This window comes from Lontra canadensis, unplaced genomic scaffold (genome assembly GCF_010015895.1).
Source record: "Lontra canadensis isolate GAN:19392208 unplaced genomic scaffold, GSC_riverotter_1.0 scaffold5, whole genome shotgun sequence".
NCBI lineage: Eukaryota > Metazoa > Chordata > Mammalia > Carnivora > Mustelidae > Lontra > Lontra canadensis.
In genome coordinates, this window is record NW_022630999.1 from 38,959,678 (window position 1) to 38,979,103 (window position 19,426).

The following is a 19,426-nucleotide window of genomic DNA, read 5'->3' on the forward strand; positions in this document are numbered from 1 at the left end:
GTGGTGTGGCTGGTAAGGAAGCACGTGACCAGGAGGATAGTAGATGGCTTCAGCGGGCGGGTAGCAGGGCTAGCACAATGGTTTGTGTTTCAAACTAGGTTTTTCTAGTAGTCTGGAAACAAATGAGAGGCTGTTTACCCCACCTCCAGGTCAGTAGTACTGTGGTGTAAAGAAGAAGAAATAGCCAGTACTTGAGAAGTGAAAAGAGAAACAGTATCTTCGGAGGACAGCCATCTTTCAGTGAGACCAAGAGAATGAAGGAAACTTTCACACAAGCAGCTGAAAACATCGGGGGTTTTATTGATCACTGACATGGGTTCCAAGGGAGAAAGTCATTTTGAGAACAGGAAGATCAAGTTAGCTTACAAAAGTCCCCCCAGATAACAGTCAGGTGGGGCTGAGAATCTAGGTGATGAGAGCTGCCACGGGACGTTTGGATTTCCCGGGACGTTTGGATTTCCCGTGGTGTCCAAAGTAAACACTTAAGGCGGGATAGGATTAATCGCGGTTCTCTCTTAAAGGAGCAGTGCTAGCCAAAGGAGGTATCCACATGACAAAAATGTTCTCTATCTGTGGGGTCATATATGATAGCCAGTAGTCACATGTGGCGATTGAGCACTTGAAATGTAACACACACAAAAATAAAAAAAATATCAGTGAACTATGAGACCATTTTTAGGTGGCCTAATACACAGGTAGCCACAGTCCCTATAGGGGGGCAAGGGACAGAAAAAAAATGTTGAGGAATTAATGACTCAGAAAATTCCAAACTTGATAAAAACTATAAATCTGTTGATCCAAGATGTTTTAGGAAGCACAGGCATAAGAAACAGCATCATGGGGCGCCTGGGTGGCTCAGTGGGTTAAGCCTCTGCCTTCGGCTCAGGTTAGGATCTCAGGGTCCTGGGATCGAGCCCCGCATCAGGCTCTCTGCTCGGTGGGGAGCCTGCTTCCTCCTCTCTCTCTGCCTGTCTCTCTGCCTACTTGTGATCTCTCTGTCAAATAAAATCTTAAGAAAAAAAAAAAAAAGAAAAGAAACAGCATCATAAATTTTAAAAGCACATCATAATCAAGTTGTTTCAAACCAGAGGTAGGGGGAAAAAAACCCTGAATATCATTCAGAGAAAAAAAGACCTGTTACGTGCAGATGGGAAATATAAGAATTAATCAGATTTCTTGTTAGGAACAACGCACTGCAACTCCATATGGTTCTGTCTAATAAGCAGATATTAAAGTCAACAAGAATGATGGCAGGAGTGGTGAAGAGATAAGATTGTAAGTGCATAGTATGTGAAAGGAAGTGGGGTAGCTGTTGGGGTGGCAAGAAGACAGTCAGACAAAATCTTATAAAATCCTGGAAGAAAAAGGTTACCAACCTAAATTTCTATACCCAGCAAAAAATCTTTAAAAAATGAGGGCTACTAAATGTAATAAAGTATCTCAGATTAGATCCAAGAATATTTAGGGGGGTGTAGTAGTAGAAAAACTGGTCAAATTTGAATGAAGTATGGAGTTTAGTTGATAGTTGTGTACCAAAGAGGTGCCTGGGTGACTGAGTCAGTTGGGAGACAACTCTTGGTCTCAGCTCGGGTCTTGATCTCAGGGTCGTGGGTCCGAGCCTGTGTTGGGCTCCACGATGGGTGTGGAGCCTACTTAAATAAAAAATAAGTCGGGGCACCTGGGTGGCTCAGTGGGTTAAAGCCTCTGCCTTCAGCTCCGATTATGATCCCAGGGTCCTGGGATTGAGCCCCGCATCAGGCTCTCTGCTCAGCGGGGAACCTGCTTCCCCACCCCCCCACATGCCTCTCTGCCTACTTGTGACCTCTGTCAAATAAATAAGTAAAATCTTTGAAAAAAAAAAAATGGTGACATTAAAAAAAGAAGAAGAAGTAGTAGTAGTCAAGGGGCGCCCAGGTGGCTCAGTCAGTTGGGCATCTGTCTTCAGCTCTGGTCATGATCCCAGGGTCCTGGCATCGAGCCCCCTGTTGGGCTCTCTGCTCAGCGGGGAGCCTGCTTCTCCCCCTCTCTCTGCCTGCCACTCTGCCTACTTGTGCTCTCTCTGTCAAATAAATAAATAAAATCTAAAAAAAAAAAAAAAAGTCATGTACCGATGTTAATGTTTCAGTTCCGACTAATGTACTGTGGTTACATGAGGTGTTAACATTAGGAGAAAGTGAGTGAATGTTATAAAGAAACCTCTATACTATCTTTCCAATAGTTTTGCAAATCTAAACTATTCCAAACTAAAAATGTTATTAAAAAGTTAAAAGATGAAATAGACTTTTCAGGTATACTAATTCTGAAAGAATTCATCACCAGACACCTAGTCACAAAAAGGTTAAAAGTCCTTGAGGCAACAGGAACACTCCAATGGGCTGGACTGTGTCATCACGCCTCATTGGACTGAGGAACTGAATTTTAAATTTAATTCTAATTAAGATTTAAATTTAAATAGCCACATATCTTCCCCAACCCCCATTAAAATTCATACACTGAAGTCTTAATCCCCAATGTACTGGTATTTAGAGTTGCCTCCTTTGGGAGGTAATTATGGTTATATGAAGTTAAAAGGATTAGTGCCCTTATAAGAAGAGACACCAAAGAACGAACTTTCTTTCAACCAGTGTATGCAGGGACGACAAGCCATATAAGTAAATAGTGAGAAGGAAGCCATCTAAAACCCAAGAAGAGGGTCCTGACTAGACAGTGACCCTGCTAGCACCTTGATCTTGGACTTCCAATCTCCCAAACTATAAGGAAATAAATTTATGTTGTTTAAGCTACTTAGTTTATCATATTTTGCTATGACAGCCCAATCACACTAAGAAACACAATACCAGGATACCAAATATAAAGTTACACAAAAGATTGAAGAACTTCAAAAATGGAAAATACACTAATAAACATATGATTGTTTCTCTTAATTTTCAAAAAACTGATTGTTTAAGCAAAATAATAACAATGTATTGTGGAGTTTTTAATACATGTACAAGTAAAACACATGACAACGGTAACATAAAATTCAGGGATGAGTAATATATGTAAACTACACAAGATGCTTACATTATACAGGAACTGGTATAACATCATGAAATTAGACTATGACAGAAAAATATGCATACTAAAACCTCTAAAGAAACCATTAAATAACAAAGAGTTGTAACTGGCAAGTCAAAAAGGGAGATAAAATGATTAATCCCGAAGTCCCAAGAAGAGTCAAAAAAGGACACAAAGAACAAATGGAACAAACTGAATACAAACAGCAAGATGACAGACTCAAATCTAACCATATCAATAATCCTTAAAATGTGAATGTTCTATATGACAAAATTAAAGGCAGTGATGATCAGATTGGATAATAAAGCAAGGTTCCACCACATATGCTAACTATAAGAAATTCACTTTAAACGTAAAGAATCAAATAAATTTAAAATAAGAGGAGGGGAGGAAAAAACAGCATGAAAGACAAATCAAATTGTTGTAATGGTCACAACACAATGAATATAACAACAAAGAAAGCAAATACAAGCACGAAGCCAGCACTAACAAAAAGCCATCCAGCAAAGGGACAAAAAAATCTCTGAAGAATTCTACACTAAGTAACTAGACTAGCACACCTATAACAGAACAATCGCTTGAGAAGTTTGTAATGGTTTCCATTTGAAATACTGAGACTGGGGCGCCTGGGTGGCTCAGTGGGTTAAGCCGCTGTCTTTGGCTCAGGTCATATCTCAGGGTCCTGGGATCGAGTCCCGCATCGGGCTCTCTGCTCAGCAGGGAGCCTGCTTCCCTCTCTCTCTCTCTGCCTGCCTCTCTGTCTGCTTGTGATCTCTCTCTGTCAAATAAATAAAAATTTAAAAAAAAAAAAAGATTAAAAAAAAGAAATACTGAGACTACTGAAACGTTTTAAAATTTTATAGGCCTAGGTTTTGATGTTTAAAACTCATTCTGAGGGGCGCCTAGGTGGCTCAGTGGGTTAAGCTCTGCCTTTGGCTCAGGTCATGATCTTAGGGTCCTGGGATCGAGCCCCACATCTGGCTCTCTGCTCAGCAGGAGCCTGCTTCCCCCTCTCCCTCTCTGCCTACTTGTGATCTCTCTGTCTCTGTGTCAAATAAATAAAATCTTTTAAAAATACTTTAAAAAAATAAAAATTAAAAAATAAAACTCATTCTGAGGGACACAAGGGTGGTGCAGTTGGTTAAGCATTGAACCCTTGGTTTTAGCTCAGGTTGTGATCTCCGGGTGGTGGGATAGTGCCCCCCCAGACAGGTTCCCTGCTTAGAGAGGAGTCTCCTTGAGATTATTTCTATCCCTCTCCCTTTGTCCTTCCCCACTGTGCTCTCTCAAATAAATAAATCTTTAAAGAAAAAACTCATTTTGAGGAAGAAAACTGCTTTACTTGCTTTAAAGTAATTAAACATTATTGTTAATTGTACTTGTGTAATATTAAAAGGTGTATCATATAGTAAATATGGGGAAATTCCATCTAGAAAAGATAAACTGTTTTTCCAGAATTAGAGTTGTGATATATTTTCAATGAGTTTCCATATGCTAATGTGTAACTGACAGAAAAAAACTTTCACTTTAAAAACTATCTGTATAAACCTTTTCCCCAAATATTGTGGGTTCTGTGCAGTTTTTTCAATCTTGGATTTACAGACCGTCCTTTCAGTCATTATGAAGTTTTGTAGAAGGTAAAGAATTTTACGGAGGCGCCTGGGTGGTTCAGTAGGTTAAGCAACCGACTCTTGGGTCCAGCTCTAGTCATCATCTCAGGATCATCAGCCCCATGTTGAGCTCCATATTCAGCACACAGTCTGTCTGTCCCTCTCCCTCTGTTCTTACTGTGCTCTCTCTCTAAAATAAAATCTTCTTTAAAAAAAGGATTTTATCATAAAATGTTACACTTACATAAGTACTGATAAACTCATTTTATCAAAAGTTCATTTTACTCTCCTACTCTACATTGTGTTACATTATCTTGCTTCTCTGCAACAATGTAGAGTTTTTACGCCTTTCTGTAACACAACCAGATACTCAACTAAAGTTGAAGTAACAACTGTACAAAGTATAAAACCTGAAGATAATTTAGTTTTGTAATTGGAAATTCAGTAAAATCACAAGACTTTCCTTTCTACAGAGAGCAGAATAGCTATACATAGGAATTAGTCTGGTTTAGGGTTTAAATCCTCTTGAAATGAATCATCTAAAATCCCTGTAAGTATAGCAGATAAAATTTAAAACAAAACAAAAAGTTTGTTTTTGAGAAATGTCTCAACTTTTTAAAGATTTATTTATTCAAGAGAGAGAGAGGAGCACACAAGTGAGAATGCAGGAGAGAGAGGCAGAGAGGGTGAGAGAACCTTAAGCCAACTCCACACTCAGCACAGAGCCCAATACATGTTTCATCTCACAACCTTGAGATCATGACCTGAGTCTAAACCATGAGTTGAGCACAAAACCAACTGCACCACCTAGGCACCCTGAGAAATGTTTCAACTTCCTAAATTTTCTTTTTCTTAAGTCAAATTAATTAAGAAAGTTCTGGAAGTAGTATTTTCTTAATTGGGGGAAACAAATCAATCTGGGTTGCTTACATAGTAAATCTAAGTAAATACCACCTTAAAAAAGTAACCCATTTGTAAACATAGCTATATTAAAAGGAAAATTTATTCTCATATCTAGATCACATATGTAACAGGACTTCAAAGAATGTACACATTTGTGTAAGACTAATGAATCACAGAACTGTACCCCTGAAAAAAATATATTATACGTTAATTTAAAAAATGATAATAAAAATAGTCAAATGACTGGCAAAAGAGAATAAGAATATACACATTCATTTCTTCAAGGCAGCAGAAAAAGTAAGTGCTAGCACTTTGATGGTATGTATATTAACAAATATGAACTAAATCAGGATGAACCAATGTTAACATTTATGGGAATAAAGGACAGCATTTTAAAAATATTATTTCAAATATCCGTTCATTTAGTAATTTTCTTTTGTTCTGAGCTTTTTTATTTTTAATTTTAGTTAATAAATAGTGCAATATTGCTTTCAGGAGTACAATTCAGTGATTTCACTTGGTACTTTTCTTTTAAGACTTTATTTATTTATTGGAAAGAATGAGAGAGAGAAGAGAGGGCAAGCACACAAGCAGGGGAAACAGCCAGCAGAGGGAGAAACAGGCTCCCTGCTGAGCAAGGAGCCCGCTGTGTAACTTGATCCAAGGACCCTGGGATGAGGACTGAGCCAAAGGCAGATGCATATCCAACTGAGCCATCCAGGCATCCCTCACTTGGTAATTTTCACTAGCTAAAAGATACTTCTCATGGTTTTGTTGTTTTTTTTTTAATATTCTTTTTTTTTTTAAGATTTTTATTTATTTATGTGACGGAGAGAGAGATCACAAGTAAGCAGAAAGGCAGGCAGAGAGAGAGGGAGAAGCAGGCTCCCCGCTGAGCAGAGAGCTTGATGTGGGGCTCAATCCCAGGACCCTGGGACCATGACCTGAGCAGAAGGCAGAGGCTTAACCCACTGAGCCACCCAGGCGCCCCTACTTCTCATGTTTTGAAACTAAGTAAGTTGGGGGGTGAGGGCAGGATGGCTTAATACAAGATAGTTAAAATTTTAAGCCTGTGATTTGTAAGTTCCATAAAAAAGTATTTGCATGTGACATGTATTATGTTTTAACCCCTTGGTTAACCATCTTCATCTGTAGATGAAAATTTGAATTATCTTATTATTTAGACATTTTGCTTTTCATAGGTCTTAAAATGGAACTAGAACCCATTATTTTGAAAGAATTCTATTTCATTATACAAACCAGTCATTCTATATTTGGTCCTTAATACAATTTTAATCTGGACAGACTTATCTAGTTAAGCCGTAAGTATTAACATATAAGCTTGTTTTGATTAAAGAAATTTCCTATGAGTAAAAAAGGAGAAGAAAACTGGAATACCTATATAAATGTCCTAATAAGTGCATGTCAGAGCAAAGATTATTACAATGATTAAAAAAAAATTTCATAATGATAAAGGGGTCAATTATCAAGAAAAGATTAAATTCTTAAATGTATACCCACCTAATTTAAAAAAACTCAAAAACCACTAAACAAAAACTGACAGTACTGAGAAAGACAAATCCACAATTATAGGCAAAGCCTTTATTTAGTATCTCTGTCAAAATAGTTGTAATATTCGCAGAAAATCAATTAAGGATTTAGTAGATTTGACAACACTATCAACCAACTTGATTAGATTGACAATTATAGAAAGAAACCACCCAAAATACACATTCTTCTCAAGTTCACATGGAATATTTTACCAAGATAATGATATTCCAGGACACAAAACAAATTTCAATCAATTTTTTAAAAGAATCAAATCATACAAAGTATACATCCCCAAATGATCAAATTAGAAATCAGTAACAAAAAATCTCTAGAAAGAGTACCAAGTATCTGGGAACTAAATAACACACTTTTAAAAAACCCACAGATTTTTAAAAAAGGGAAATTAGAAAGTATTCTGAATTGAATGAAAATGAAAACACAGCATGTTAAGAATTTGTAGTATGCTTTAGTTCTTAATGGGAAATTATAGCATTAAACACTATATTAAAAAAGAATAATGTCTCCGATCAATGACCTCAGTTAGAGTCCACATTAAAAAAATAAAATCAGGGCGCCTGGGCGGCTCAGTGGGTTGAAGCCTCTGCCTTCGGCTCAGGTCATGATCCCAGGGTCCTGGGATTGAGCCCCGCATCGGGCTCTCTACTCCTTGGGGAGCCTGCTTTCTCCTCTCTCTCTCTCTGCCTGCCTCTCTGCCTACTTGTGATCTCTGTCTGTCAAATAAAAAATAAAATCTTTAAAAATAAAATAAAATAAATTAAAATCAGGGGGCACTTGCATGGCCCAGTAAGTTAAGCATCTGCCTTCAACTCAGGTCATGCAACCTGAGTCCTGCATTGGGTCCCTGCTCAGTGGGGAGCCTGCTTCTCTCCCTCTCCTGCTCACTTTTGTTCTTTTGTTGCTATCTCTGTCTCTCTCCCTCTCTCTCTCAAATTAATAAAAATCTTTTAAAAAAGGAAAAGAAAATCAGAAGAAATTAAGCAGAAGAAAGGAAATAATAAAGACGCAAGTAGAAATCAATGAAAAAGAAAACAGAAAAACAACACAGAAAATCAAAGTGACGGGAAAAGCAATAAAACCAGACTGATGAGGATAAAATAAAAGAAAGAATTACATCAGAAATGAGAGAGGTATTATCACTATACATTCTACAGATTTTTTAAATGGTAACACTAATATTAGAAACAACTTAATTAAAAAAAAGAAACAATATTAGCAACGTAGTTGAAATGGACAAATTTCCTGAAAGACACAATCAAAGCTCACTCAAGAAAGAGTTAACTTGAATAGCCTTGTATGCAATGAAATTGAAATTGTAGTTAAAATACTTCCCACAAACAAAACTTCAAGCCCAGAGGTCTCTACTGGTAAATTCTATCGAACATTTAAGTTAGAAATAATACTAATTCTACTGAAACTCTTCCAAAAAACTGAAGATGATCTATATCTCAACTCATTCTGTAAAGCCAAAATCAACCTCATATCAAAACCAAAATATTGTGATGAGAAAACTACAAACCATTAACTCTCATAAAGTAGGTGCAGAAATCCTGTGTAAAATTTTACCAAATCAAATACAATAACATTATGAAAGGATAATACATCTTGAGCAAGTGGAGTATGTCCCAAGAATGCTTAACTACTTTAACATTCAACGATCAATGTAATTGACAATATTAAGAATTGAAAAAGGAAAATTATAAGTTCAACTCAACACAAAAATGCATTTGACAAAATTCAATATTCATTCCTGATCAAAACTCTCAGAAAGAGGAATCTTTCTATGCTGTTGGTGGGAATGCAAACTGGTACAGCCACTCTGGAAAACAGTTCCTCAAAATGTTAAAACAGAACTACCCCACAACCCAGCAATTGCACTACTAGGCATTTACTCAAAGGAAACAAAAACAAAGATTCAAAGGGGTCCATGCACCCCAACTTTCATAGCATCATTATCAACAATAGCCAAATTATGGAAGCCACCCAAGTGTACATCAACTAATAAATAGATAAAGAAGATGTGGTACGTGTGTGTGTGTGTGTGTGTGTATATATATATATATATATATATATATATATATATATATATATATATAATGGGATATTACTGCCATCAGAAAGAATAAAATCTTGCCATGTGCAATGGTGTGGATGGAACTAGGGTGTATTATGCTAAGCAAAATAAGCAGTCACACAAAGATAAATACCATACAATTTCACTCATATGTGGAATTAAGAAAACAAAACAAATGAACATATGTAAAGAGCTAAAAAAAATAAAAGAGAGAGAGAGGGAAGCAAACCATAAGAGACTTAACGATAAAGAACAAATTAAGGGTTGATGGAGAGAGGTGTATAAGGGATGGGATAACAGGAGATTGGTATTAAGGAAAGTACTTGTTAAAATGAGCACTGGGTCTAATATGTAAGTGATGAATCACTAAATTCTACTCTTAAAAACAATATTACACCATATGTAAACTAACTAAAATTTAAATAAAAATTTGGGGGGGGGGGGGAACCTCTCAACAAACTAGAAACAAAAACTTCTTTAGGGCACCTGGCTATCTCAGCTGGAAGAGCATCTGACTCTTGACCTCAGGGTTGTGAGTCTGAGCCCCACACCGGATGGTGTAGAGAGTACTAAAATAAAATAAAATAATAAATAAATTCTAAAAAAAGAGAGAACTTCTTCAACCTGATAAAACGCATCTATGGAAAAATTACAATTAACATCATAATAAAGAAAGACTACATGCTTTCCTCCTAAGATCAAGAACAAGACAGAAATGTCTACTCTTGCCATTTCTATTCAACTTTATACTGGAGGTTCCAGTCAGGGAAATTCAACAAGAAAAAGAAACATAAGGAACCCAGATTGTAAAGGGAAAAGCAAAACAGTTTCTATTAATAAACTACATGACCATCTGTGTACAAAATTTGATGGAATCTACAAAAAAAAAAAAATAGAGTAAGTTTATCAAGGTTGCAGAATACAAAAAAAAAAAAAAAAAAAAAAAAAAACCCACCAAAAATCAATTCTATGCAGGGGCAACCTGGGTGGTTCAGTCAGTTAAGCATCTGCCTTCAGCTCAGGTCATGATATCAGAGCCCTGCAATCAAGCCCCACATCAGACTCCTTGCTCAGTGGGGAGTCTGTTAGAGAGAACCTTAAAGAAATGGAAACATATACCTTATTCACTGGCAAGAAGTCTCCATATTAAGATATCAATTCTCCCTCAAATTGATCTATAAATTCAACACCATTCCAATCAAATTCCTAACAAAATTTTGGTAGAACTGCCAAACTGATTTCAAAATTCATACAGAAACGCAAAGGAACTGGTGCGCCTGGGTGGTTCAATTGGTTAAGCATCCACCTTCAGCTCAGGTCATGATCCAGGGGTCCTGGGATTGAGCCCCGTGTTGGGCTCCCTCCCTCTCCTTCTATTTGTGCTCTTCCTCTTTCAAAATAATTTGGCATTTATTTATGTCAAATAAATAAATAAATATCTTTAAAAACAGAAAAGAAAAGAAATGCAAAGTAACCAGAATAGCCAAAAAACTCTAACAAAGATCAAAGAGGACTAACACTACTTGGTTTCAAAAAGTTAAAGCAATCAAAGCAGCATGACAGACTGACATAAAAGATTAGTGGAATAAAGTCTAGAAGTAAATTCACATATACAAACATGACTGATTTTTAACACAGGTATGATGGTAAAGTGAAGAAAGAATAGCCTTTCCCATCTATGGCACTCAAAAACTGAAAATGATGTGGAACAAAATGAACAAGGAGTTATACTACATCATATATAAAATTTTACTCAAAATAGATCATAGATCAAAATGTAACACCTAACATGATAAAGTTTCTAAAATAAATCACAAGAGACAATCTTTGTGAACTTGAGTTAAGCAGTTCCTAACATACACCACCAAAAACATAATCCTACAAGAACAAACTGATAGACATCATTTTAATTAATAACATCTGTATTCAAAATATTAAGAGAATGAGAAGACAAGCCATGAACTTGGAGAAAATATTTGAAAAGCATATATCTAATAAAGGACCTGCAGCTAGAATATATAAAGAAGTCTCAAAATTCAACAATAAGAAAACAACCAACCCCATTCAAAAACATAGAAGATCTGAATACTTCACAAAAATTCATGGCAAATAAGCACATGAAAAGATGTGCAACCAAAAATGTTTGCCTGTGTTAGCGCAAACACTCTTGAAACAAATGGAAAGACTAGAAGTCTAAACAGATAAAAAGAAGCTATAAAGAAGAAAGCTATAAATGGAAATGTTATAATACAATAAGCAAAATAAAACATTCATTGAATGGGCTCAAGAGCTGAATGGAGGGGTGCCTGGCTGGCTCAGTCAGAGGAGCATGCAACTCCTGATCTCAAGGTTGCTGAGTTCAAGCCCCATGTTAGTGGTAGAGATTACTTAAAAATAAAATCTTTAAAAAAAAAAAAAAGAAAAGAAAAGAAAAGAAAAATGGAGATGACAGACCAAAGAATCCTAGAACTTGAAGCTACAAATCATGCAATCTAAACAATAAAGAGGGGAAAAAAAAAAAAAGGACTACAAAAATAATAAACAGAGCAATGCCTGGGTGCCTCTGTTGGTTAAGTGTCTGCCTTTGGCTCAGGTCATGATCCCAAGATTCTGGGATGGAGCCCCACATCAAGCTCTTTGCTCAGCAGGGAGTGTGCTTCTCCCTCTACCCCTTCCCCAGCTTGTGTGCCCCCTCTCTCAAGTAAATAAATAAAATCTTTTTTTAAAAAGTAATAATAATAATAAAGAGTCTCAGGGACCCATGGGACAATATCAGAAACTATAAAATTTGTGTCATCTGAGCCCCTAAATAAAAGGAGAAAGGATATGGAGTAGAAAACATACTTAAAGAAATAATGGCTAAATCTAACAAAAAGAAAGAAATTCAAAGAAATCCCCATCCAGACACACCATAATCAAAGTGCTGAATTATCAAGGTGATGAAAAAAGTCTTAAAAGCAATGAGAGTAAAACAGCATACTACATAAAGAAGAATGATCAAGGGACTTGGAATTTCTTATCAGAAACTATAGAAGCCAGAAAATAGCAGAACAACACTCTTAAAAGTGAAAAATGAAAAGAACTGTCAACTGAGAACTCTATTTCCAACAAAAACATCCCTCAGGAATAATGGTGAAATAAAGACATTCTCAGGGCACCTGGATGGCTCAGTTGTTAAGCATCTGCCTTCAGCTCAGGTCATGATCCCAAGATCCTGGGATCGAGCCCCACATTTGGCTCCCCGATCAGCAGGAAGCCTGCTTCTCCCTCTCCCATTCCCCCTGCTTGTGTTCCCTCTCCTGCTGTCTCTGTCAAATAAATAAATAAAATATTTTTTAAAATCAAAATAAAAAAATAAAGACATTCTCAGCTATAGGAACTATAACAATTTGTCATCAACAGACTTGCTCTAAAAGAAATACTAAAGGAAGCTCTTCATGGTTCTTTTTAAGATCAATAAAGAAAATAAACTTCTAACCAAACTGACAAAAAAAAGAAAAATACTGAAATGAAGGAGGGTAACCATTTCAGACACTAAAACATGAAAAGGATAATACAGGAATATTACAAAAACTCCATGCACATAAATTCAACAACTGAGAAACAGATAAATTCTTAAAAGACAAACTACCAAAGTTTACTCAAGAAAAAAACAGATGACCTGAATTGTCCCTATATCCAATAAAGAAATTGAATTAATAGTTTAAAATCTCCAACTCTGTATTTTTGTGCATTTTTAAAGGCTTTTTGTTTTAGCATGTATTCTAAAAAATACCAACACACTGAACTTAAAGCATTTATTAAAAACTAATTTGTAGCCCAGTTTTATAAGCAAGTTCTAGTAACCTTAAAGAATCTTAAAGACAATTCCTTTACTATATGGACTGTGGTAGGACAATGAAAGGTGAATAAATTTCCTATTTGACAGCTTAAACCTGATACTAAAATCTAATGAAGACAGTACAAAAAATCATACAAAACCAATGTCACTAGGAATACAGATACAAAACTCCTCAATAATATATTGAGAAAGCAAATGTAATATTATGTTAATGTAATATATCATGACCAAGTAAGATTTACTCCAGATTGCAAAGATGTGCCAAAATTAGAAAATATATTAATTTAACACATATTAACTGGTTAAAGGAGAAAAATATAACATCATCTTGTTAGATAATGAAAAGGCATCTGATTAAATATCCATTCTTAAAAATTCCAATATTATATAATTAAAGAATATTTCTGAAACATAATAAAGAATAGAAATATGAAACAAAGAGCAAAATATCTGAATAGTTTACAATTAATTTCAAGTCAAAAGAAAGAGGTATTCAATCACTGAAATCAATCAACATTATTCTGGAAGCTATAGTCAATGTAATGAAACAAAAACAAGGTATAAATATTAGACAGGAAAGGAGAAAATAATCATTATTAGCAGGTATAAGAACCTACCTAAAAAACCCAAGATAATCAACAGAACTACTATTTCAAAAATCTTTAATGGATCAATGGAACAGAACAGAAAATCCAAAAACAAACCCATTTATAGAAAAGATTTTAGTTTACAATAAAGATAAAACTTAAAGTCTTCAGAGAAATGATTATTGAAAAATATTGGTAAAAGCATATAACCACTGAGACTTTTTAATATAAATGTACCGTGGGTTATTTTTTTAAGATTTTATTTATTTGAGAGAGAGAGTAAAAGAATGCATGAGTGGTGGGGAGAGGCCAAGGGAGAAGGAAAAGCAGACTCCCTGATGAGCCAGAAGCCCCACACAAGGCTTGATCCCAGGACCCCGAGATCATGACGTGAGCCAAAGGCAAATGTTTAACAGACTGAGCCAAGCAGACGCCCCTAAGTGTACACATAAATGTAGTAAAACTATAAGAAAAGCATGGAAAACTAAAACAAATACAGTGGTTACCTCTAGATGGGTGGAAAGGGATGCAACAGGTGAAGGGTCATACTAAGTCAAGAGGACTTCTAAGACAGTAAATACAGGTGTTCAGATTATTTTTTAAAACTATGATTTACCAGGTGCTTGAGTGGCTCAGACCTTAAGTGTCTACCTTCAGCCCAGAGTCCTGGGAGCGAGCCCTGCATCGGGCTTCCTGCTCGGCAGGAAGCCTGCTCTTCCCTCTTCCACTCGCCCTGCTTGTGTTCCCTCTCTTGCTATTGCTCTCTGTCAAATTAATATAAAATCTTTAAAATTAAATTTAATTTAATTTTTAAAACTATGATTTACATTTTATGTAAATGTAAAAACCGTATGATTATTTCAATATGTAGAAAAAGCATTTCACAAAGTGAGACATCCATTCATGATAAAAACCCTCAAAAAAGTAGGTCTAGGGGCGCCTGGGTGGCTCAGTGGGTTAAAGCCTCTGCCTTCGGCTCAGGTCATGATCCCAGGGTCCTGGGATCGAGCCCCCCATCGGGCTCTCTGCTCAGCAGGGAGCCTGCTTCCTCCTCTGTCTCTCTGCCTACTTGTGATCTCTGTCTGTCAAATAAATAAATAAAATCTTTAAAAAAAAAAAAAAAAAAGTAGGTCTAGAGGGAACATATCTCAACATAATAAAGGCCTTATATGAAAAACCCAGAGCTAACATCATACTCAATGGGGAAACACTGAGAGCTTCCCCTAAGGTCAGAAACAAAACAAGGATGTCCACTCTTACCACTTTTATTCAACACAGTACTGAAAGTCCTAGCCACAGCAATCAGATATCAAGAAATAAAAGGCATCCAAATCAGTAAGGAAGAAGTAAAATGTTCACTATTTATAGATGACATTATACTATATATAGAAAACCCTAAAGACTCCACCAAAAAACTACTAGGACTGATAAATGAATCCAGTAAAATCACAGGATACAAAATTAATGTACAGAAATCTGTTGCATTACTATATACTAGTTACCTTTATATACTAATATATACTATATACTAATAAATATACTAAAACAAAGCAGCAGAAAATGAAATTAAGAAAATGGTCCCATTCACAATTGCACCAAAAACAATAAAATATGTAGGAATAAACTAGCCACAGAGTGAAAGACCTGTACTCTGAAAACTATAAAACACTGATGAAAGAAATTAACTAGGACACAAAGAAATGGAAAGACATTCCATCTCATAGGTTGGAAAAATAAACATTGTTAAAATGCCTATACTGCCCAAAGCAATCTACACATTTGATGCAATCCCCATTAAAACACCAACAGCATTTTTCACAGAACTAAAACAAACAATCCTAAAATCTGTATATGAATAGCCAAAGCAATATCGAAAAAGATAAACAAAACTGGAGGTATCACAATTCCAGACTTCAAGTTATACTACATAGCTGTAGTGATCAAAACAGTAGGCCCCTAGCATAAAAACAGACACATAGATCAATGGAACAAAACAGAAAACCCAGAAACAAACCCACAAATACATAATCAATTAATCTTCAACAAAAAAGGGAAGACTACACGGTGGGAAAAAGTCTCTTCAACAAATGGTACTGTGAAAAACTGGTCAGCTACATGCAAAAGAATGAAACTGGACCATTTTCTTACACCACAGACAAAAATAAACTTAAAATAGATTAAAGACTTAAACTACGAGACCTGAAACCATAAAAATCCTAGCAGAGAGCACAGGCAGTAATTCTCTAACATTCTCTATCTAGACTATAGCAAAAGTTTTCTAGATATGTCTCCTGAGGCAAGAAAAATAAACTATTGGGACTACTCAAAATAAAAAGCTTCTGTACAGAAGTGCCTGGGTGGCTCAGTTAGGCATCTAACTCTTGGTTTCAGGTCAGGTCCTCATCTCATGGCTCATGGGATCGAGCCCCAGGATAGGCCCCACACTCAGTGGGAGTCTATTTGGATAGTCTCTCCCTCTGTCCCTTCTCCCATTCATGAGCTCACTCTCTCTCTCTCTCAATACATCAATAAATCTTTAAAAAAAAAAAAAAAAGTTTCTGCACAGCAAGGGAAAAAAATCAATAAAACTAAAAGGCAACCTACTGAATGGGAGAAGATATTTGCAAATGATGTATCTGATAAAGGGTTAGGTATCCAAAATATATAAAGCTGATACAGCTCAATACCCAAACACCAAATCATCCAATTAAAAAATGTGCAGATGACATGAACAGACATTTCTCCCAGAAGACATCCAGAGAGCCAACAAACAAATGACAAGATGCTCAACATCACTTATCAGGGAAATACAGAACAGAAACTATAATGATATATATCACTTCACACCTGTCAAAATGGCTAAAATCCAAAGCACAAGAAACAGCAAGTGCTGGCAAGGATGTGGAAAGAAAGCAACCCTCTTGTACTGTTGGTAGGAATACAAACTGGTGCAGATGCTGTGGAAAACAGTATGCAGGTTCCTCAAGAAGTTAAAAATAGAACTACCCTTCAATCCAGTAATCATATGCTTCTGGGTATTTATCCGAAAAATACAAAAACACTAATTCAAAGGGATATATGCACCCCGTGTTCACACCAGCACTATTAACAAGAGCCAAATGATGGAAGCAGCTCAAGTGTCCATCAACAGATAAATAAAGAACATGTGATACATACACACACATATACACACAATGGAATATTATTCAGCCATAGAAAAGAACAAAATCTTGCCATTTGCAATGACATAGAGCTAAAGAGTATAATGCTAAGTGAAATAGGACAGTCACACAAAGACAAATACCATATGATTTCACTCATATGTGGAATTTAACAAATAAAACAAATGAGCAAAAGAGAAAAAAAGAGAGAGAAAGAGAGAGAGAAACCAAGAAACAGACTCTCAACTATAGAGAACAAACTGATAGTTACCAGAGGGAAGGCTGGTGGGGGGAGCGTGGATTTGGGTGAAATTGATGATGGGGACTTCAACAAAAAGTGCGGCACCTGGATGGCTCAGTCAGTTAAGTGTCTGTCTTCAGCTCAGGTCATGATCTCAGAGTCCAGGGATCAAGCACCACATGGCACTCACCTCCTCAAGCACCACATTGCACTCACCTCCTGCTCAGCAGGGAGTTTGCTTTCCCCTCTCACTCTGCACCCCGACCCCACATATTCACACAATCTTTCTCTCTAATAAATAAATAAAATCTTAAGAAAAAAAAAAAGACAAATGAAATAAAGATAATTGTGAGCTTCATAACAAGACAATGAGTAGTTTTACCATCAAATGCATTATAAGATGAAGTAAAAAAATAAGTGAACTTGGTAGAAAAAAAATGACTTAGTTCACTGCTTTCCTGAATGTGACCTACAGACAAGGGGAAATCTCTAATAAAGAAATTGAAAAAGGGAATAAAGGACAGATGTTAAGAGTTAAAGCAGCACTGTCCAATAAAGCTTTCCATAATGAGGGAAATGTTCTATTGCTGCGCTAATACAACAAACACCAGACTCACATGGCTTTGATCACTTGAAATGTGACAGTCCAAGAGAGGAACAGATTTATTTAATTTTAAGTCAAATTTAAATAGCTACAGGTGGCTCACTGCTACCACACCAGAGTATATCTAGACACTTAATAACATTTACATTCTCTTTCTCTCACTTTCTAGACACATAAAAATTAACATTTACATTTGACTTACATTACTCTGATAGTTTAAAAATACCACCTTGGGTTAAAATATTACAAAACTGAGGAACTATGATCCATCCTCAGACAAACAGTATCACTTTAATTCTTAATTCCATTTACAAAATGAAGCTGACTAAAAAACTGCATGCTCTGGGGCACCTAGGAAGCTCAATCAATTAAGCGTCTGCCTGAGATCAATCCCAGAGTCCCGGGATTGAGCCCCACACCAGGCTCCCTGCTCAGCAGGGAATCTGCTTCTCCCTCTGCCTCTCACCCTGTTCATGCTCTCTCTCACTCTGTCTCTCAAACAAACAAATAAATAAATATTTAAAACAAACAAACAACTGCATGCTCTGGCAAGCTGGCATTAAGGTATAGCTCCAAAACAACCAGTCATGAAGAAGGCATAGTTCCAGACCTAGAGCTCTACTCTTCAGAATACTGACCTCTCCATCACTATCAGATATCACAATGAATGCATCTTCAAGTCTCCGTTTCCTCTTCAGACTGACAGAACTGGCAGTTTCTGCATCTTTCTTCTCCAGGTTATGAGCTTCAGAGGCTTCTTTAACTTTTTTCTTTCTCCGTGGCATCCTTTTGTCTGAAAACACAGGGTAAGTAATTTACTCAGAGTCTAAGTTTTCCACATGCTATCTGTAACTTAGTCATTTAACAGAAAAAGGTTTCCAACTAAAAGAAGTAAAATGACTTCTGAACATTTCCACTACTCATTAAAATTATAATTTTTCTATTTAAGAAACTATATCTGGAAATATGTCATCTCTGTAGGGACATTTCAATAGAAATAATACAACAATTTATCCTAGTTCCTTAAACATTAACTTAGATAACTGGTTGTCTTTTTAAAGATTTATTTATTTAGGGACGCCTGGGTAGCTCAGTTGGTTAAGCGGCTGCCTTCGGCTCAGGTCATGATCCCAGCGTCCTGGGATCGAGTCCCACATCAGGCTCCTTGCTCGGCAGGGAGCCTGCTTCTCCCTCTGCTTCTGCCTGCCTCTCTGTCTGCCTGTGCTCGCTCACTCTCTCTCCCTCTGTCTCTGACAAATAAAAAAAATAAATAAAAAAAAATAAAAGATTTATTTATTTATTTGAAACAGAAAGCATACACATGCAATTGTACATGCAAGTGGGGGAAGGATCAAATGGAGAGAATCTTCAAGTAGACTCCCCATTGAGCACAGAGCCCAGCGTGGCTCCATCTCATGACCCATCAGAGCATAACCTGAGCTGAAACCAAGAGCCAGACACTCAACTGACGGACCCAGGAGCCCCAGATAACTGGCTCTCTTGATTACATATTATAATTTACATAAAAAAGAATTTTTTTCAACAACAATGCCTCAACTTGATAAAGAACATCTAAAAATAAAAATAAAACACAGTTAATATCATACTTAAAGGTGAAAGACTGACTGCTTTCTCCTTAAGACAGGAACAAGACAGGATGAATATTATCTTGAAGGTTCTAGGCAAGTCAATTATGCAAAAAGAAAAGACATCCAAATTGGGAAGGAAGAAGTAAACTATCATCATTTGCAGATGACATGATCTTGTGTTTAAAAAACA

At 36.3% G+C, this 19,426-nt stretch overlaps 1 protein-coding gene across 7 annotated transcripts in view; it reads right to left on the reverse strand.

Moving 5' to 3' along the window:
- UIMC1 (ubiquitin interaction motif containing 1) overlaps positions 1–19,426 on the reverse strand; it is a 127,874-nt gene that overhangs the window by 94,356 nt on the left and 14,092 nt on the right. For 6 of the 7 annotated variants that reach the window (XR_004382004.1, XR_004382003.1, XM_032851896.1 and 3 more), the window contains exon 2: positions 18,286–18,440. Coding sequence is in view for 4 of the 7 variants with exons in the window: in XM_032851896.1 (XP_032707787.1) it covers positions 18,286–18,432 (147 nt within the window). In the remaining 3 variants the exon portion in view is untranslated. Of the gene's footprint in view, positions 1–18,285; positions 18,441–19,426 lie in introns of those variants that run through there. The other variant, XM_032851893.1, reaches the window with a different exon arrangement.